This window comes from Ornithorhynchus anatinus, chromosome 4 (genome assembly GCF_004115215.2).
Source record: "Ornithorhynchus anatinus isolate Pmale09 chromosome 4, mOrnAna1.pri.v4, whole genome shotgun sequence".
Taxonomy (NCBI): domain Eukaryota; kingdom Metazoa; phylum Chordata; class Mammalia; order Monotremata; family Ornithorhynchidae; genus Ornithorhynchus; species Ornithorhynchus anatinus.
This window is the reverse complement of record NC_041731.1, coordinates 14,454,244-14,476,706: the sequence shown is the minus strand read 5'-3', so window position 1 is coordinate 14,476,706 and position 22,463 is coordinate 14,454,244. Positions and strand designations below refer to the sequence as shown.

The window sequence follows — 22,463 nt, the reverse complement described above, 5'->3', positions numbered from 1 at the left end:
CAAGTAACTCTCCCTCAGGGATAGTTGTGCCTATGTTTTGGAGGACTGAAAAAACTGATTAAACAACTGGATCCTAAATAGGGAGGCTACATAGTGACATCTCCCCTCCCCCATGTAAGAGAAGTTCTCCTCAGTCACCATCACCATTGAACATTTACTGAAATTCCAGTGTCTGCATGGGGTCTTGGGGAATTCTCTTAATATGGAGAAGCAGCAGTTCCTGCCCTCAAAATATTTAGAATTTAAAAGGATTTCGAAGACCCGATAAACAACAGATGGCCACACAAAGATCCACATAATGGAAACACATCCTAACATACTCTGTCCCTAGACATAACTCACTGTAAGGCTGTGCAGGATAACAAATTAAAGAGATCAGGGAGGAAGCCAAAAAGACATTCCTTGTGATTTTCACGGGGGCATTTACTAGTCAAAACTGAAGCTTACCTAAAAATAGTTCATTCATTAGCACGGAATGGATTTTACGTCCTGGATTATAGTGATACCGACTGTGTGGCTAAGGACTGGGGGGAGGAGGTTATGTGAATAAGAGATGACATACTGCCTATTTTCCAACTTCACTGCTCCAGAGGAAGTATCGTCAAAGTACCTCAAGCCGACTCTGGCCGAAAATTTTTCTTAGAAATCTGAAACTGACAAGAGAGTAAAGGGCGACCATACAAAATTTGCTAAGACTTTCCACTTGTTGATTTTCCCTACTTTTCCTCCTTCTTTCCTTATATTCAATAGCTCTTCCTTATCCTGACCATTAACTGAATATTCTTCTGGCAGTCAAGCAAATAATCCTAGTCAAAGCCACACAAATGCTGCTTCATGGATTAGCCCCCTAAGGCCTGCCAAGAAAGCAGTCTATCCCCAAGTTCCAAGAAACTTGGACGCATTACCTCATAACATTCTCTGGCTCCACTGACCAAGCCCTAAAATATCAAGTCTGCCCCGGAACACAGATCTCCAAGACAACACAACTCCTCCACTATCTTATTGAGGAGACTACATTATAATAGCTCTCTTGAAATGTTCACCAGGTGTGACACAAGTCCATTAATATTTTGACAGAAAATATTTTCCTCCCATACACATGGAAGTCAATTTAAATAAAAAAAATAAAAATAATATATTAGTAGCCTATCCATAGGAATCTGAAGAGTGTACTGGAGAAAGGTTCATTTAAAGGGCATTGGATAAACATCACCAGGTCAGATGTTAGCTCTGTACTTATTGGGGGAAAAAAAAAGCTACCACATTCAACACCCATTTTAGCTAGCGCATTTCACTTGAATGTTTTTATTCTCCTTGAAGTCTGCTATAGAGGTCAGCACCAATTCGCGGAAGCAGTCTCAATCAAGTTTTCCTGAACACTTCCCAAGTAAAAGAACTGAAGGTGAAGCGGAATGATTTTCTCTGTAGCGGAGAATCTGTGCAGAGCCATGTGCAGAGAGTGGTTCACTTTTTTTACTACTCTCCCCGGTTTGTAGAGAAAGCCACTTCCAGGGATGGGATAAATAGTGCATAAATCTTCGGAAGAAGAGAGCACTTCTGTCAATCCAGCACTTCTGTTCTCTCAATAATCGTTAACCCTTACAGGCTACATCAGTTTACTTACACTGCTTATTTTTTTCTGTTACTTACTCATCTATTCATCTTTCCGCCGCCTATTACCAACTGTAACTTTGTCTTTTCTCTTGCTACCATCGTGTGAAAAAAATCTGTGTCTCCCAGTCTCCTTCCCCACCCTCTCAGGGCTGCACTTGGAGAGTTTCCAGTCCTCTACCAGTCTCGACTACAGGAGGGAGAGTCAAGCAGAGGCAAACCTATTCCATTCCTAGCTTGGCCAGTGGCTAGCAAGTAGAAGGCCATCTGCTACAAGTCAAAACTCACCTGTGCTGGGCAGCAGCGGCACGGGACAGACTCGAGGGCGGAGACACAAATTTACCGCATGGAAGGAGGCAATGATGAATCACTCCAAAACTCTACGGCTACACTACGAGAACAACTGCAGATGGAGGTGGGGTGTTCCGGGAGAGACATGTCCATCATGTCCCTCTGAGTTGGAGACAACTCGACAGCATAAGACAAAACAAGTCTCCTTCCCATTACATTGCAAAAGCTCCCGGAGGACACATCTCATGTATTTGGCTTTTGTTTAAACTCCTAAATTCAGTCCAGTGCTCTGACCACAGTGGACACTCAGTAAATACTACTGAACTGATAGAGAAAGAATGAAATCAATTGTCACCAAAGATAGGTTTTAATGTCCACCAGGCCTGGAAGAGAAGGTTTTCCACCATCATCCTACAGGATAGATGTTTTCCTCCCCAGTAGAGGCCTGACAGAGTTAGCACAGCCTAGGGGAGGCCTGGGAAAGATCCGAGTTCAATAATAATTACAACAACAACAATAATAATAATAGTACTTGTTAAATGCTATGTGTCAAGCACAAGCACACTCAATAACTATGACTGATATACTGACTTTAGCTGCATTAGAGGCTCACAGAATTCTTTTCAAAAGCAATTAAAAACACAAACCAGGACACTACCTTTAAGACATCCAGATCCTCAAGGCCATTCTCAGTTATGAGGCAAAACACTCCTCCATCTCTAGGCTTCCATCATAGTGGACTGGCACCTGGAATGCTGGGGGAACTGGCATACACTCGACCTCCTCCCTTAGACTGCTATGGACATGGGCTGAATGCCACATCACCCATGGAATTGCCAGTGCCTAGCAAAAGGGCCCATCGCCTAAGGATGTGTGCCTATCAATCAATCAGTGGTATTTATTGAGCACTTATTCTGGGCAGGGAATGAGTCTGCTGCTTTATTGTGTTGTACAGAGCTCTGCACACAATATGCATTCAAGAAATACCACTATGTGAAGAGCATTTACTAAGTGCATGGGAGAGTACATCACAACAGAATTTGCAGAAATGTCCTCACCCATAACAAGCTTACAGACTAGAGACGGAGACAGACATTGATATAAATTAAGTAATTTATAATGTAGTGGAAAAAGCACAGGTCTGGGAGTCAGAAGCCCTGGGTTCTTATCCTGGCTCCGCCACTTGCCTGCTGTGTGACCTTAGGCAAGTCACTTAATTCTTTAATTAAGTTTAAAGATCAGTTTCCTCATCTTTAAAATGAGGATTCAATACCTGTTCTTCCTCATGCTTAGATTGCGAGTCCCAGCTGGGACAGGGACTGTGCTTGACCTGATTATGTTTTTATGTTCTCCAGCACTTAGGACAGTGTTTGGCACAGAGTAAGAGTTAAACAAATGACATAGATATTATTATTATTATCTGCAAGAAGTGGGTGTGGAGACATGACTGTGAGGGTTGACCGGGGAGGCATGAAATCACCATCACCTCCATCCTCCTACCACTTTACCGGCTCCCTGTCCGTTCTCCATCCCTACCTCGGGTAACTTTCAGACACTCAGAAAAATGCAGGGCCTAATGTTCTCCTTTAGGATAAAAATGGGATGAATGCTGGCTTCTAGCAGCGTGGCTCAGTGGAAAGAGCCCGGGCTTGGGAGTCAGAGGTCATGAGTTCGAATCCCGGCTCTGCCACTTGTCAGCTGTGTGACTATGGGCGAGTCACTTCACTTCTCTGGGCCTCAGTTACCTCATCTGTAAAATGGGGATTGAGACTGTGAGCCCCACGTGGGACAACCTGATTCCCCTGTGTCTACCCCAGCGCTCAGAACAGTGCTTGGCACATAGTAAGCGCTTAACAAATACCAACATTATTATTATTATTATTCTAAAAAACATTTAAAAGTTATCTTCCAAAAAGCAAACACCAAGGGAAAATACCATGTCACAGAACAAGATCAAAGAATCTTGACCTCTTTCCAGTATCTGTTTCCATACTGTGTAAAGTCAGTAACTGCGCTGACAACACCTCCATCCTCCTTGAGAAAAACTTTGAAACCTGGAAGTTTAAAGGCATTAAACTCCATATGTTCCGAGTACTTCACTTTGCCATTTGAAATTTGAGGAAACAATATTTAGTAGTTGGCTAGGATAATAATTAAAATCTGTATCACAAAACACCATTTTAAAATTTGCTTTTTCCAAGCAAGTTTGAAAGTTTAAAAAATTGAATTGGGGCCATAAAAATCCACTCTATTAAAGGTGCCAGCTGGCATACAAGCCAAGGCATTCAGAAGGAGGAGAAGGACTTGAAATTACTTGAGAGGTATGTGGCCTACTGGTGAAAGCAGGGGCCTGGGAATCAGGAGATATGTTCTAATCCCTGTTCTTCCATGTGCCTGCTTGATGACCTTGGGCAAGTCACTCGACTTTTCTGGCTCAGTTCCCTTGTCTGAAAAGTGAGGATTAAATACCCATCCTCCCTTCCTCTTAGTCCCAGCCCCCAAAATGGGCTTCCCAGTTTGTGTCAGATCTGCATATACTGTACAAATCCCACAGTTATAGAGCCGCATTGCCAACTGAACTAGAAATATAACAGAATTGCACTTCCAGCCTCCACTCCCAACCAGGATCCGCATCGAGACTGATGTGTAACAAGAAACGAAGGTGAGTTCTCTCAGTCATTCACTCAGTCATTCAAGCAATTGCATTTCAGTACTTACTGTGTGCAAAACACTGTACTAAGGTCTTGGGAGAGCATGATAGAGTTGATACTTCATCTCCTCCCCCTCCTCAGACTGCTCTGTTCTCTCCCCTGCCCAACCTGATGTCTGTGGAGCAGATGGCCTGCAGTTTCAAGGGATCATGAGTGGATTCGGCCCTGATTCCTAACAAGCTGACAGACTAAAAATAGCCCATCTGCTCATCAGATAAAGTGGGGAGGTGAAAGCAGGCAGACCTTGGGTGCTGGGGGAGGCTGGCGTTAGCTTCCCCAGCTTTGAGGCCGGGGTCTACTTAAGAATCCCCTGTCTGCTAGGTTTCTATGGTGATAAGCTCACTGTGGGAAGGGAACATGTCTATTATTCTATTGTACTCTTAAGTGCTTAGTACAGTGCTCTGCACACAGTAAGCACTCAATAAATTCTACATTGTGTAGATCGGTCCAAACTGCAGGGAAACTGCTGACATTTCTCCACCAAAACCTTTGGCATCTGAAACCCCTCTCCAGGCCCTTCCCCTTAAAAAGATGAATCAGCCTAGCTGAAGTTCTAAAAATAATTTCATTACTGCAAATACCTAGTGTGGCCTAGTAGAAAGAGCACGGGTTTGGGAGTGAGAGGACTAAGGCCAGTTTCACCATTTGCCTGCCACTTGACCTTGGAAACTCATTTAACTTCTGTGCCTCAGTTTCCTCCTCGTGTAAAACGAGAAGTCATTCATTCAATTCATTCATTCAGTCGTATTTATTTAGCACTTACTGTGTGCAGAGTACCATACTAAGCGCTTGGGAGAGTACAACATAATAAAAAACAGACACATTACTTGCCTGCAACGAGCTTACAGTTTAGAGAATTCAATGCTTGTTCTCCCTCCTATTTAGATAGTGAGCTCTGTATAGGACAGACACTGTGTCTGACCTAGTGACCTTGTATCTACCTCAGTAGCATAGTACAGGAGCATGGGCTTGGGAGTCAGAGGTCATGGGTTCTAACCCTGGCTCCACCGCTTGTCAACTGTGCCATTTTGGGCAAGTCACTTAACTTCTCTGTACCTCAGTTACCTCATCTGTAAAATGGGGATTAAGACTGTGAACCTCACGTGGGACAACCTGATAATTTGTATCTAGCCCAGAGCTTAGAATAGTGCTCAGCAAATAGTAAGTGCTTAACAAATACCATTATTATTACCATTATTATAAGTGCTTAACAAATACTCCAATAACCATCATCAGTTTCACCTGATGAATTCAAGTTCCCAAATCAAGGTAGTCCTCAGATTTCTTCCAACAGGTGGGAAATAATTTTCTTTCAACTGAAAGATGTTCTTAAAATGATAAACACTCTCCAAATTGGGCCAAGCAGAGCATCTGGCCAAAACAGAAGCTCTGATCCTCCCCTCTCCTTCAAGAAATTCAGGAGCCCTTGATGTGGTCTCGTATGGCTCCTACAGGATAAGCAGCTACTGATGGAAACATCTCATTTTTACTACTTTTCTCTAACTTTTTTACTCCCGGGAGGCAAGTCTGGGCAAGTTCCTTAAGTAGAAATTTTGTATTCAAATGATTTTAGTGCACTAGGCTTACCAACCAATATCATCCATTTGCTCCATCCCTCTTTCTCTCCAGCAGGTGAACAATATGGTCAGCCTAAACTTCTGGACCTGCCAATTCCATCCAGATAAGTTACTGTCACTTCCCTTGGCTTCCAACTGTTGCTCAAATCAAATTAAAGGCCCGCCTTCAACTTGCTGACATCGTCTTGCCATCACCAATTTCTAAGCCTTGGCTTTATAGCTCTGAAAATGAGAGTGATAATAATGACTGTGATATTTGCTAAGCGCCTACTATGTGCCAAGCACTCAAGTAAGTACTAGAGTAGATATAAGATTATCGGATCGGTCACAGTCCCTGTCCCACATGGAGCTTCCAGTCTAAAAGGAGAGAGAACAGATATTTAATCCTCATTTTATTAGATGAGGGAGCTGAGACATTAGACTGTAAGCCTGTCACAGGGCAGGGACTGTCTCTATCTGTTACCGATTTGTACATTCCAAGCGCTTAGTACAGTGCTCTGCACATAGTAAGTGCTCAGTAAATACTATTGAATGAATGTTAAGTGACTGACTCAAGATCCCTCAGCATATAGTGGGTGGAGCCAAGATTAGAACCAACCAAGAAAATCTGTTTTCCATTGCCCAACCCAAATTTTCGTGGCCAAACCACAACCTGAGCCATCCCTCCTGCCTCATGCTTCCCCAAATCCACTACCAAAAATCATGCCCCACTGCTTCTTAAACACTGTATTAGAAATGACCTCCAGGAATTTTTCCCAGTTAAGTGCTCAAATACAATTGATCAATTCACTTCCCTCATTCTACGAATCCCTTAGTATTTGTATCACTGCCAATAAACGTATATCATTTGTATTGTTATATATCATATTAGCCAGTACATTGTAAATGTTTAATAAAATGCCATTACTATCTGTTTTTTTCCACTTGGCTTTGCCTTGTCTTCTTGTTTAGACCTCTTAAGCGCATGGATTCCACAGAACCAAGTGGAGTAATGTGAGCCAATGGATAGAGCACAGGCCTGAAAGTCAGAAGGTCCTGGGTTCTAATTCCAGCTCTGCCACTTGTCTGCTGTGTGATCATGGGCAAGTCACTTCACTTCTCTGGGCCTCAATTACCTCATCTGCAAAATGGGGATTAAGAGTGTGAGCCCCATGTAGGACAGGAACTGTTTCCACTCTGATATACCAAAGCGCTTGGTACATGGTAAGCACTTAACAAGTGCCATAATAATTATTATTGTTATTCTGTCCCTAGATCCAGGAAGGCAAGAGCACCCTGCCAAGTCTCAATTTATGTGTGTGTGGGGGGGGAGGGTAGGAGAGAGAGAGAGTGTGTGTGTGTATGTGTGTGTGTGTGACCCTACACTCCCAATTCTAACCCTACACCCCCAATTCTCTCCCTGCCCCCTGCACTGGGGCTATTTATGGACCCATTACCACACGTGTACTAATATCTGTGTGCCGACCACCTCCTCCTCCACCTCCTCCTCCTCCTCATCAATGGTATTAAGTGCTTACTATGAGCAGAGCACTGTCTTGTGGAGAGTACAAAACAGAGTTATCAAGCATGTTCCTTGCCCCCAAAAACTTATAGTATAGAGGGGGAGGCAGACTTTAATATAAACAATCCTCGATGCTGTGGTTACTTATGGGTGTCCTACTCTAGCCGTGGTAGTGACAGGCTCCTTTCCTCTCCTAGCCCTCCTCCCCAATGAATCCTCAGTCTCAAAACGAAAAGCTGGCACTCTGCCTAGTACACCTGATGGAAAACATCTTACTTCTGGAAAATTTTCCATCTTCTTTGCCAAGTCTCTATTATACATATTTCAGAAACTATTAGGCTGTGGCAGAGAGGTTAAGTTGAAGTCTCACAGAGGCAATGGAGAAGATAAGAATTCAATACAAAAATCCGTTTACTACACCACACTCCCTTTGGCATTGCAGCAAAACTGGATTATAATTAAGGATTCAGTGCAATTTGTACTTTGAACCAGTTATATATTTCTTTGGATCAGCTACGACCTGGGATAGTAATACATTAAGAGTTCTCTATTTATGATCTTTGAATCTAAAACCTGAGGAAGAATTTTCTACATTCTGCCAATCCCAAAGTGTGAGGCAACCAAGGAAGAGATTGTTCATCAACAGTTTACTGCAGTCGAGTCTGCCCAGCGTGAAGTGTATTTTTCCAGAGGGATCTTAATTTAAGAAATTCCTCTTCAGACTTCCACCTGTGCGGGGAAATGCTAACCTTTGTTGCCAAGCAAGCATTAGCAGGGAATGCACTGTGCAAATCGTACACGTACACACACACACACACTTTTTCAATCAATGATACTTTACAAATGCTTACTGGGTTTAGAGTACTACAATACAACAGAATTGGTAAACAAGTTCCCTTCCTAAAAGGAGCTTACAGTCTAGAGAGGGAGACAGATATTAATATAAATTGTGGATATGTCTGTAAGTGACGTGAGGCCGAGGGTGGGATGAATATCAAGTGCTTAAAGGGTAGAGATCCAAATGCACTCTGCTGCTCCACTTTCCAGGTTTCCTCCACATTGCACTACAGTAAGTACTACTTAGCACTGAAAGCGGTCTTTGAGCTTATAGTACCGCGGTCAACTTGAGGGCCAAGGACATTTTTTAGCAACGACAACATAAAAGTGAAGTGCCAGAGGCCATGGGGTTCATTCTGGTTCAAATGGATAAGAAATTCAGGGTTTAGTTAGAGGTTAAATGGCTCATGCTAAACTTTTCATCCTTCTCAAAGACCTCTGAAATAAAGGACCATCAGCAGCCACTGGCCTGTCAAACACTCACCGTTTAGTTAACCCTTTCCACCCTCCCTGCTGCTGCTGTAACCAGTGCGGTCTCTGCTACTTAATAATAATGTTGGGATTTGTTAAGCGCTTACTATGTGCAGAGCACTGTTCTAAGCGCTGGGGTAGATACAGGGTAATCAGGTTGTCCCAAGTGAGGCTCACAGTTAATCCCCATTTTACAGATGAGGTAACTGAGGCACAGAGAAGTTAAGGGACTTGCCCAAAGTCACACAGCTGACAAGTGGCAGAGCCGGGAGTCGAACTCATGACCTCTGACTCCGAAGCTCAGGCTCTTTCCACTGAGCCACGCTGCTACTTCCTCCAGGCAGGAAGGTAATGACATGCAGCAACTGCTCCTGACACCTTGTTGGGAACAGATGGGCATATCTTGATGTAGGAGACTGAACAAGGGTGAACTGAGCCTGAATCAGGAAGCTGGGATTTGGGGTTAAGCGGCAAGCAGGATGGGCTTCCAAATATGAAGCTTCTCTCATTGGCCTGAACACCCTCTTGAACCAATAATTTCTTGTCTTAAATGTGGACAAAAGGGGTTTTCATTTGGTGGGTTCTTTCTGAAATGTGCAGTGATTTCATTTCAATTTATGCTTTCCTTTCAATTTAAAAGAAGAAGCGTGGCCTAGTGGATAAAGCATAGGCCTGGAAGTCAGAAGTACCTGGGTTCTAATCCTGGCTCTGCCGCTTGTCTTCTGAGTGACCTTGGGCAAATCACTTCTCTGTGTCTCACTTATCTCATCTGTAAAATGACGATTAAGACTGTGAGCCCTATGTGGGACAGACACTTGACTGATTAGTTTGTATCTTCCTCATTGCTTAGTACAGTGCCTGGCACATAGGAAGTGCTCAATAAATACCATAAAAAATGTACTCCTTTGTTCTGCTCCAGCATTACCTATTGGGAAAAACCTTCCACTCAATCTAGCATGCACTGAGCACCTCCTACTTGCAAGCGCACAAACACACTCTCTCTCTCTTCAAGTAATTGAATTGGAGATTGATGGGGACTGCACAGGTCAGACATTTTGTTAAGAGAATGTTCCTGTAGAAACTTCATGCTTGGCTCCTCCACCTCACGGATTCTGTGGTTTAGGAACCACTGATGGCAAAGAACCATCACAGTTACGGCTGAAGCCAGGACCATTTGTTAGCGTCCAGGCCTCCTGCTTTCCAGAGATGTGCTCTTTCTACCGAATTCATTCAACTGTATTTACTGAGTGCCTACTGTGTGCAGGGCACTTTACTAAGTGCTTGGGAGAGTAAAATACAACAATGAACAGACACATCCTCTGCCCACAACAAGCTTACAGTCTAGAGGAACCAACCACAGGGCTTCTAATCCATTAGGATTCATGAAAAATGCTTTGAATTTGGCTAAGAAGGAAATTAAAAGACTTCTCCTTTCACTCTTCCAGTCACAAATATGACATATTTATACCCTCCTTTGTTTCTTCATCTGTAAAATGGGGATTGAATCCTACTTCTTCTCCTTTAGATTCTGAAGCCCATATGGGATGGGGACTGTGTTTAACCTGAATAGCTTGTATCTATCCCTGCACTTCATACAGTGCTAGGCACAGAGTAGCATTGATCACAGTTCTCATTATTAGAGATTCTGAAACGATCACGTCCGGAGTCAGTCCAAAATAGGACCACAGAGTAACTGCAGTAAGTCTGCCTACAGCCCAAGCAGAAGAGAGAATGAAACTGCTACTCGGGGAGAGATCACCAGGTGGAAAAAAACCTTTTCAAGTGATGACTGTCTACACTGAACACACAGAAGAATAAGTAAGCAGTCTAGGATATAGCTTGATTGAAGAGATTACCAACTAGAAGGTGCAGAATATAGGAGGGATCAAATTTCAAAACCGGAATGTCAGCCTAAAGGGATCCAGTTTAACATAGGCAGGGTAATAAATCATATATATTGAGTGCTTACTGTCTGTAAAGAGCAGTATACTAAGCGCTTGGGAGGGTACAATGTAATAGAGTTGGTAGACCTGTAGAGAGAAATTCACTGATTAAATACCTTAGTAAAATGATTAGAAACTAAATGTACAGGTAGTATAATTGACAAGCAAAGCAGAAACTGGATAAAGTATCTGTTGCTCCCCTATCTGTAAATTATTTTAATGTCTGTTCCCCTACTAGACTGTTAAGCTCCTTGAGGACAGGGATCATGTCTAACAATTCTATTATACTCTCTCAAGCCCTTAGTATAGTGTTTTGTGTACAGTAAAAGCTTCATGAATACCATTGATTTTACTGTAGTTCACCATGGGAAGACAGAAAAAACTAGATAAAGCAAAGTGAGCGTTCTGATTTCACAAAATTACAGAGTCATTTTACAAAGAATATTTTAGTCTCACCTCTAGACTGCAAGCTTGTTATGGGCAGGGATCGTGTTTGCCTACTCTTTTGTATTATTCCATCTCAAACGCTTAGTACAGTGCTCCACACATAGTATGCGCTTAATAAATATCCGTGGTGGATTATATCCATTCAATTACAAAGATAAGCATACAGACTTCATGGAAGAGGTTTCTAAATGATGAACACAATTATATACCACAAAAATATTATTTTTGCAGCTTTAAAATGAATTAAGATTACTCAAAAGGTGACGGAGTTGAAAGTGTCCATATTAAAATGGTTTCCATTGATCTGGTTAAGAAAATGATGATTTAGACTAAGAACGTGAAAACCTAGTAACAAGTGACAATTTGCCAATATTTTTCCATGGAGTAAGAAGGAGAAAAAATTGATAAACTCTATCATTAGGTTACGTTTCAGGTTAAAAGATACCATATCATGACAAAACAATACATCAATAAATATGAAATTTAAAAAAAATCACTTTCAGCTTAGAAAGATGCTATTCAACTGTAAGTCTTAGTATTGTGTAAGCATTCAGTGAATACCATCGATTGGATTACTTCACTGGACACTTCCCTAACTTGGAAGTGCTCTTATACCTGCCTAGTAAAATAAAGAGATGACTTGTCTCAAAATTCTACAGCAAAACTCTTATAGTTCCAGAAGCATACTGGCTAGTAGCCACTGTTCTAATTGTTTGCACCAGACAAGATGAAGTTCTCAACCAAAGGCAAACTTTTGTTCCGTTCTACTTGCTAAAATGACCAACCCAAGGAGTAATAGTATAGAAATGTTGACTCCAATTCCCTTTCTCCTCCAGTTTAACAAAAAAAAATTAAGTTCCTCACATATTTTGTGAAGAGAAACAAAGCTTTCCATTGCTTAAAGCTGGGACAGGTAGGGCAGTTGGCAGAACAGTGCTCTGCACATAGTAAGCGCTTAACAAATACCATCATCAACATCATCATCATGATGGAAACAATTTCTCTAGTTCCGATCATTTCAAGTCTAGCTTATATAGGCTGTAAACCTGGACAAGCATTGGTAACTTCTTCTACAAAAATTACAGTTTCCCAAATATTTTGCAAGGACAGAATGACCAGGAATTGTTATTTTTTTAATATCTTCTGAAAAGAAAAACCCATCATAATCATTTAGTTAAAAAAATATGTAAAGTTGCCCCCATTCACCATACAGAAGAAACTTTTTTAAGACTAGGAAAAATCAAATTCCAGTTTTAGATTTCTAAATTTCCATACACTTTCTTTGACCCATCCTAAAACACAACCTTAAATCAACTTCAAAAAGAAATTACTTTGATCCTGTAAAGGAGTAATGTTTAGAAGTTGGATAAAGCTTTTTTTTAGAAACTGTCAAACAAAAATAAGCTGCTTGCATTAAGAATGAGTTAAAATGAAAACAATAAATCCTCTTTAAAAGATATGAAGCAACAGGTCAAGGAAAGTCATAAGTAATCCATTACTCTGGATATCAGGTGTTTTTCCAGCTCAGCTGAGAAAAAAATAAGTCACCTAAAATCCTGCCTCTTTGAGTACAGTCTTTTTTACACATTTTGTTCATGACTTCAAAATTAGGCAGGTGAGAGTTAAGTCTTTACCTGATACTTATATATTTTACCTTCTCAAAATTGTCTCAAAATGCAACCTTAATTATCTGAAGTCAGATTCAAGAAAGCCAAAAACCACACAAAATTCCAGCTTCATCTCCTTGTCATGGCTGGGGGAATTGCTAATTGGGTTTCACAACTTGGTTTTACCTGTACCTGGACTGAATATAGCAATGTCTTCTGCTTCTCCCAGTGAAGGCTAGCAGTAAATGTGGCACTAGCTGAACAAAGGGTGAAGAAGGCATGGCTCATCCTGAATAGGAACGTGCAGTGAAAAGGAAGGAGAACTGTCCTCATCTGAAATTACGGTATTGCCTGGGGATACATTTCCAGACTTGCTACATAACAATTACCATGTTCCTCGCTTCACTCACTCATTCCTTAATATTTACTTGGGACTCACACTTTGCACATAACTACAAAGGGCTCTTTGGGAGTACAAGGGAGGATGGTCTAGCGGACAGAGCATGGGCCTGGGAGTCAGAGGACCTGGTCCTAATCTCAGCACTGTCACTTCCCTACTGTATGACCTTGAGCAAGTCAGAACTTTTCTAAACTTCAGTTTCCTCATATGTGAAATGGGGATTCAACATCTGCTCTGACTATAAGCCTGTGAGGGACAGGGACTGTGTCCAACTTGGTTATCTTAAATCTACTCTCAGTAAGTAACACTGATTGACAAACTCCAGTACTAAGTAGAGTGCTTAGCACATATATATCATAATTATTATTTTTACAACAAAAGTTAAAGTCATGCTCCGAGCCCTCAAAGTATTTACAACCTAATGTAGGAAACAGAGAAAGTATATATATATATATATATGTGTGTGTGTGTGAATATATATATGTATATACAGACATATATACATGTGTAAATATACACATATATATATTATATATAGTGATGTGGGAGCAGGAGCAAAAATTAAGATATAATTTGTAAGAGCAACAGTACAGAAAAGTGAATAGAGTACCTAAATCAATATATACAAAAGAACTACAATGGATTTTATACACATAAGTGCTAAGGTTATTCTCACTCTCATTTACCTTATATGTTCTGTGGAGACAATAATAGTAATCTGAAGGATGCCCGAACAATGAAATCAATCAACAGGACATGCAAATCAGAGGAGCTCACAAATCTAAAGTCCGAACTGTCTTTGAGATTCTTTTTTATGGTGTTCATTAAGCATTTACTATGCCAGGCACTGTTCAAAGCTTGGGGTAGATACATGGTGATCAGGTGGACATAGTCCATGTCCCAAATAGGCCTCACAATCTTACTCCCCATTTTACAGATGAGATAACTGAGGCACAGAAAAGTGAACTGACTTACCCAAAGGCAAACAGCAAACAAGTGGGAGAGCTAGTATTAGAAACCAGGTCCTTCTGACTCCCAGGCCCATCATTTAACCACTAAGTCACGCTGCTTCTCCAGCGATTTTCAGCATGTCGAGTATTCCAAAGGAGACATTTGCTTGTGATGAGCTGACAGGTTTGTAACACCACCAAGAATGGTCTTAACTACAAAAGATTCCTCTCCATACCTCATTTGAATTCTCACCGACTCCAAACAACTAATTTCTAGTCCACATTGTAAACTCATCGTGGGCAGAGAATGTGTCTACCAACTCTATTACATTGTACTCTCCCAAGTGCTTAATACAGTGCTCTGCACACAGTAAGCACTCAATAAATGATTGATTAGTTCTCCCCTTTCCAACTTCAAAAAGCAGCAGTTCTTTACAAAACTCTACGGATTTTTAGATTTATTTTTCTAGCTTTGTTCATTCCCCACTCTCACCATTAAGAAGGAGATACTTGAAATGGTAAAGAAAAATATCTAAGTGAAAAGGTCAAGGTCAAATAATGACTGATGTTCCCTCATACAGACTGACTTGTTTAGGCTGGGGAATAAACAACTAAATTCAACAATTCAATCTCAGGCTACCTCCTTGGTCAGCAAGACAAAATGAGCATTCTTTCTGTGTAAGGCATTCATTCATTCATTCATTCAATAGTATTTATTGAGTGCTTACTTTGTGCAGAGCACTGTACTAAGCACTTGGAATGTACAAATCGGCAACAGAGACAGTCCCTGCCCTTTGACGGGCTTACGGTCTAATCGGGGGAGACGGAAAGACAAGAACAATGGCAATAAATAGAGTCGAGGGGAAGAACATCTCATAAAAACAATGGCAAATAAATAGAATCAGGGTGATGTACACCCCATTAAACAAAATAAATAGGGTGATGAAGATATAATATAGTTGAGCAGACGAGTACAGTGCTGAGGGGGTGGGACGAGAGAGGGGGAGGAGGAGAGGGAAAGAAGGAAGAAGAGGGTTTAGCTGTGGAGAGGTGAAGGGGGGGTAGAGGGAGCAGAGGGAAAAAGGGGGAGCTCAGACTGGGAAGGCCTCTTGGAGGAGGTGAGCTTTAAGTAGGGATTTGAAGAGGGGAAGAGAGCAGGAATTCATAAAGGCCTGAGATATAGTCCCTGGCCTCAGAGCTTTCACTATAACAGTGACATTACAAAAATAACACAAAAAATGATAACGAGGAGTTGCAGTGATGCAGAAGTTCGACTATAGCTTAAGGAAGAAATACAAAGGTAGTGAAGAGTAATGGAATGCTTCGAGTGCCAAGAAAGAGTGGAATTAATCTGGGAAGTTTTCTTGGAGAAGGTGGGTTTTGAACAGGGTTTTGAAGGTGGAACAGACCATGATAGAGCCCTGCCTAGACCAAATCCTGGGATGGTGGGTGGGCAGAGTTATTAATAACAATAATAATAATAAAAACAACAGCAACAATAGTAGTAACAATGGCATTTGTTAAGCTCTTAGCTACACGTCAGGCACTGAACTACGCCCTGGGGTAGATACAAGCAAACCAAGTTGAACACAGTCCCGGTCCCACATGGGGCTCACAGTCTTAATCCCCATTTTACAGATGAGGTAATTGAGGTCCAGTCAAGTGACTTGCCCAAGGCCACACAAAAGATAAGTGGTAGAGCTAGGATTAGAATCCAGGTCCTTCTGACTCCCAGGCCCACGTTCCTGTTGTATGCTAGGACTTGCCCCTACATCTGGACAGAAACCCAAAACATGAGCAGGAAAGCCAACTTGTTCTGAATGAACCCCAATTTCAATTCCCCATTTTGAACATGGTGATGAACCAGACCCACCTATACAGCATAAATTCATGGACAGAGATGGGGAAGTGGAACAAATGGCATGGAGGATGGCCGTATGGTGGAAGGGGTCGAGTCACATGACGGACGGGAAACATGTTCCCATGGCTGGTTCAGACAAAGGAAGCCGAACTATAGGAGGAGTTGAGGGTTGATTAAAGGGTGTGGGGAGGTAGATGTGAAGGGGGTAGGCTTGCGAGTCATTAACTAGGAGCTTAATACAAGCTTCAAAGCAACTGGGAACCTCTGTAGGTTTTCACATCCTCAATCTGACAGCCTAGGCTCCTAAAAGTCCTGATGCTATTCCTGTTCTAGAATTAATGTGTAATTCCAATTAGAGCCTCCCAGATTAGAGATCAGAATCCCCATTAGTTCCCTGCTCAATTTCTATAAATGAGATTAATCATAAACACTACAAAAAAAAAAATCAACCCATCAGTGGTGTTCATTGACCATTTACTGTGTGCGGAGCTGTACTACACACCTGGGAAAGTCCAATATAATACAGTTGGTAGACAGAATTACGGCCCATAAGGAACTTACAGTATCCCCTCTACTGTTATTGCAAGAGATTGTTTCACGATCCTCCCTTTCTCTGGTTTTGATCAGTCAATCAATACTGCCTGAGTGCCTCACGAATACTGGCCACTGTATTAAACACACGGGAGAGTTTAGCAGAAGCAAAACACACGTCCCCTGACCTAAAGGATATTACAACCCAATGAAGGACACACACAGAATAAGATTATTTAGAAAATAAAGGATTTAGGAATAATAAGGATATTGTTGCTTACTGTATGATTGTTTGGGCAGGGAATGTTGGTATTTGTTAAGCGCTTACTATGTGCAGAGCACTGTACCAAGTGCTGGGGTAGATACAGAGTATGTGTCTACCCACACTCTGATATTGTTATACTGTACTCACCCAAGCACTCACTATAGTGTTTACACACCCTAAGCGCTAGATAATATGACTGATTTACAGTGGAAAGACCACAGGCCTGGGAGACAGGAGACCTGGGTTCTAGTCTTAGGTCAGCTGTTTGACCTCTGGCAGCTCACTTAACCTCTCTATGCCTCAGTTTTCTCATTTGCAAAATGAGGATAAAATACCTGTTCCAGACTTTTCTTAGACTGTGAACGCAAGGCCAGAGACTTTGTCTGAGCTGATTATCCTGTACCTTTCCCTGTGCTTAACACAATCCTCTAGACTCTAAGCTCGTTGTGAGCAGGGAATGTGTCTACCAACTCCGTTATGCCGTCCCAAGTGCTTAGTACAATGCTCTGCACATAGTACGTGCTCAATAAATACAATTGATTGATTTGGCACATAGTAAGGACTTAATGCCATTAAAAGAGTGACTATATTAAGATGAAATATCAAAATTGAATATACAGAAGAACTGAGAGGTATAAACACATGGTTCAGAGTGGCTACTGGTTGCCACAATTTGGATTTTGGGGAACTAATGAAGAAAGACTTCTTGAAGGAGATGGGCTTTGAGGACAGTAAGCTTTTAATTCATTCCTCATCTGAAAATGCTTCCTTCATTTAGCTAATTCTTCCTGTCAAATATCAGTACCGTGTTCCCTGTTGAGTCCTCAGGTCATCTAACTAAAACAAAGTGGAATCACTGAGTTTTCTCTCCCTAAGTGTTTCTAAAGCAACGAAGTGGAGAAAAGAACAAGATCATTACTTAAGAATAAATAAAAGAAATGAATGTCAGAAGAAGAACGAGCAAAACACAATCTTTGAAGCAATTACTTGTTTCAGGCAAGAGCCAGAAATCACTGCCAATTCCATGGCTGGAGCATTAATTTCTAAGATCTAATTCCGTCTGGTCCAGCTTTCCATAATTCCAGAACCCCCCCATTTCACCCCCCCCCCCCACACACACTGCCAATTCTTCACTGCAATCCGACTATTAATTCCTTTTTACTTCCCCTTTTCAGTCCTCCTGACTCTCCTAATCTTCTCGTGCTCTGATTTTCTCCTGTTCCAGGCAATCTCCACCTTCCTTCCTCCAACAGGTAAAGAAGGTAACAGAAAGGATGATTTACAAAACACATGGAGGTAAAGACAAGAAAGGAGATAGGGCAAAACAGAACTATTAGTAGTAATAGTACTTGTAGGTATACTTAAACTCTCACTGTATGCAGATCACTGGATTAAATCTAGGAAAGCATATACAGGTGGGAATTAGACAAGGACCCTGCCCCGCAAGGGGCTCCCAACAGTATAAAAGAAAGAGCTGAAGCCAGACTGAATTAGGAGAAGGTGGAGAGATCCATCCATCAGCCTCAGTGAGAACTGTACTGATCTGGAATGAAATCAGTTTTCAAATGGAAGCATAAAATCTGAGCTGTGTTTTCTGGCTTTTCAAATTATGCTCATTATCTCCCAAGAAATCAGAAGAACCCCAGAGTTACTTTGGGCTCCACAAAGTTTGCCAAGGACTTCAATCTCAGTTCATTTATGGTGTTTCTAACTTCTGCCACCTTCGTTTCTTTGTGGGAAGAAAATATGAAGTGGAAGCTTGAACCTACTATCTGCAGTGAAGGATTTAAGAAGGAAAAAGTACAAATCGTTCAACAGTGGATCTTCATTTCTTTGTTTGTGAGGTTTGTCGGGATGGGCAGGGTGGAGTGGGGCGAGGAAGAGTCCCAGTGGAAAGATGCTTTGCCCTGACCCAAGTTTTCTATGACTGTGCTATCTCCCTCCTTCCCTCACCTTGGGAAAGAGAGCTTATCACATTTCCCCTCCCACCATGACATCTGCCCCTGACAAGGCCCCTAGAAACACTGCTTATCAGATTACCTCTGATCCCACTCCTTACCTTGGTGATTTAAGGAGATTCGGTTAGTTCCTTCCTGGAATCCAGGCTCCACCAGTTCTCTCTGACTATGAGTCGGGGTCTGGTCCACTTTTTCCTAGAAAAAGTCAAAGAACAGAAAATTTCTGGTTGAAAAGCATGTTTCATAGTCCCCAGATTTGTAATCTCTTCCTTGTCAGCCAATGGATTTCCAGTGATTTGTCCACCAGTGGAAATAGGCAAATGCCAACCATGAATCCCCCAAGTATATCTGTTTCCTCCAATCCTCACGTTCTGCTACTTCTAATGCTGCTGTTTTTGCCTGCTACTGCATTTGGGGGATTAGGGCTTTCCCCATGCCCATTCCTAGAGCCTCTGCCTATTGCCATAGAGCCCGCTGCGCCCTGATCAGGCAATTTAACCAGCGATCCCCTAAGATCCTTCTTTAGGGGTTAGTGTCCTTAGACTCATTGCCCTAGCTAACAGGCAGCCCTGATGCATGGAAGCAAGACCACCAGGGAAGGTGATTCCTGACAAGGCAGGGCTTCAGAAGGAATTTTTAAAGGCTCCATTTCAATGACGATTCAGGCCCTGAGATGTGTATCTTCTTCTTCCACATTTGCTAATGACTGCTCAATTTATTTCTCCCTACACTCAAATTCCAAGGCTATTGGGTAACTCAGGCTTGTAAAATAGGTGGGAGTAAGAGGAGGATGTTCGAAGACAGGGTATTATTTTTACATATGCTACAGAAGACTGTACGAAATAAAAACAGCTCAATGCATCTCACTTATCAACACTCTAGTTCTGTAACAAAGAAAATGTCCTTTAGCCTGTCAAATCCAGATGCTCCTGACAAAAAAATGTACCCAATCTGGAATGAATACACACACACACACACATACACACACACACACAAAGAGAGTTTACATAGATAGATTTGGGTTGATTATAAAGTATCGCATCTTATTGAAATCCAACTCCAAGAGAAGACTTACAAAGGCAACCCAACTGAATACTGAGACAATTCTTAACATCAGGCTACCCAAATCTGTCCAGAGGATGATAACCCTACATCAAGTGAGAATAAAAAGCATTTTGTGATGATCAAGATATTGTTTGTTCCAACATGGAGAGAAAAATTATAGAATGACTGGGACAGGCAGAGTGGCAAGCTGGTTATCAATGGGGACTCAGAGATGCAAATGTACCACAACTATTTAGATCTATCTAGCCTCCCAAGCAGTATCATCAACGTCTTTTTCGCACCACTCAAAATCAGACAGCCAGGCAAAAACACAAACAAGATCATGGAACACAGTCACTTTGCCAGAAGTAAAGCAATGCCTCACCTGGAGGTACAGGTTTGGCAAATGAATGACAGAAGGATACACAAACAATGGTCTCGTACTGAAATGAAGAAAGCGAAAGCAGTGGGGATATACGGAACATTTAAATTACCCCCAAAATTTATCTTCAAAAAGATTCCACAGCAGACTGAAAAATGTGCTTGTTGAGTCACCCTATTCTTGAATGCCACAAGCCAAACAATAACAATAAAAAGTATTATGATATTTGTCAAGTTCTTCCTATGTGCTAAGTGCTGGGGGAGATACAAGACAATCAGGTTAGACAAAGTTTCTGTCCCACAGGGGGCTCACAGTCTTGGGCAGAGGGAGAAAAAAATATTAAATCCTTATTTTACACATGAGAAAACTGAGGAACAGCAAAATTAAGTGATTTATCCAAGGTCACACAGCAGGAAAGAGGCAGCACCATAATTAAAACCCATCAGTATCTTTTTTCTGTTGCTTATTCACAAGCACCTAGAGTACAGTATTCTGTTCATAGGAGTTGTTCCATAGATGCTAGTTGCACTTTGGGAGACTGGCAGACACAATATGGTGGCCACCTGTAATCAAACTGACCTCAGGAAAAGACTCTTAGGCTTGGCAGAAAACTTCAGTGCCCCCTGGGATTGTCAAATAACAGATTACTGGACTGACTGTCTCAGATCTGTTCATTTCTAAAGTATTTTGGATATCTTACCACAGAGATGCTAGTTGCCAGATTGGCTTGAAATTACATACTGAATCTCTTCTGTAGTCATCAAAAGCCAAGTACAGGAGTGACTTAAGTCAGAAAGTGTGCTTGTAAGAAAACACTCTAATCTATAAAAGTTTGGCCTTTTAGTCTGAAGTTTATTCAAAGTATCAAGTCAAATGTGTAAATGAGAAAGTTACAGCTCCAAATTTGTCGGTCGTACTCCAACATTAAAGGGGCTCCAGGCTGTTGTCGCAATGTCTGGAAGTTTAACATATAAAATATCCTTTGGTTGTCCTTTTGAATATTATTTTCTTTTATTAAAGTCAAAAGTAGACGTTCAAATGCAGTATAATAGTAAACCAACTTTACGTAGGTCTAGGAATGCACATCAGATAAACAACTTTACGTAAGGAGACAAGCAGAGAGCATATTACTAGCAGACTCACATATAGCCCACACTAGAAATTAATATAAGCATCTAGCAGTTCACATTTTTCTAATGAGAATTCATGTAAATAACAAAAGTAAGGGTTTTGAGTTTTTCCTTCCAGCTGAGATTACAAAGTTGGCGGAACACATTTAATGCCTTGGCTGTACTTCATTTCTGGGATAAAGCCAAGCAGGGAACTCTTCATCCTAAAATAACAACTTTCAGAAAAATGAAGTGTGGGACCTACAATGAAGTCAGTACTGTAGCCTAACAATTTTCTTTGACAAATGGGAGAAGAACATGTACTCAAATTGGGCTTTAATCAAGTCATTTCCTCTAGTCTGTATTCGTATTGGTTTAATATTTGCATAAAACCTCCAAAAGAATATGATTTTCCACTTATGATGTGGAATGTTAGTAGTTCTTTAATTGGAAGGATTTTAATTTTTGTTTTGAGTTGAAGATGTCCTGGATTAGAAAGATATCCTTATAATTAATGCCAAACCATCGACTGATTTTAATGCTTATTTTGCCAGGCATCATTAGCTGAAAGGCAATTTTTGCCACTTAGGTGATTTTACAGAGCCAGATGCTCCACCCAAGCAAGGCAAGTACTTTCACAATTTAGAGTAGCTGTTTACTGTTCTTGAAAACCAAAAATTGTCAAAACCCTGGCCAGGTATAACAGCAGTAGGGAATGATTAGCTCCAAGGTACAATTTGTACCAGAGACTGTGTGGGGAAAAAACTTTGCTTTGAATATTTTGTTTCATGAGTCTTTCTTGCTTTCCCAAATCCTCTAAAGTATTTTTCCCAATGGACAGATTATCAGCCATCTTATTTTTTCCCCAGTGAATGACTGTATTAGAGTTAAAAGCAAGGGTGATTTCCTTTTCATAAAAACACTTCAAGATTTAAAAAGGCTTTTAAAAATCCACCAAGGGATAGGA

The 22,463-nt window shown here is 41.3% G+C and overlaps 1 protein-coding gene across 1 annotated transcript in view; it reads right to left on the bottom strand.

Moving 5' to 3' along the window:
- Positions 1-22,463, bottom strand: part of GRB10 (growth factor receptor bound protein 10) — a 197,904-nt gene that overhangs the window by 109,218 nt on the left and 66,223 nt on the right. The window contains exon 3 of the mRNA XM_007661527.3: positions 19,063-19,156. Within this exon, the coding sequence (XP_007659717.1) occupies positions 19,063-19,156 (94 nt within the window). The remainder of the gene's footprint in view (positions 1-19,062; positions 19,157-22,463) is intronic.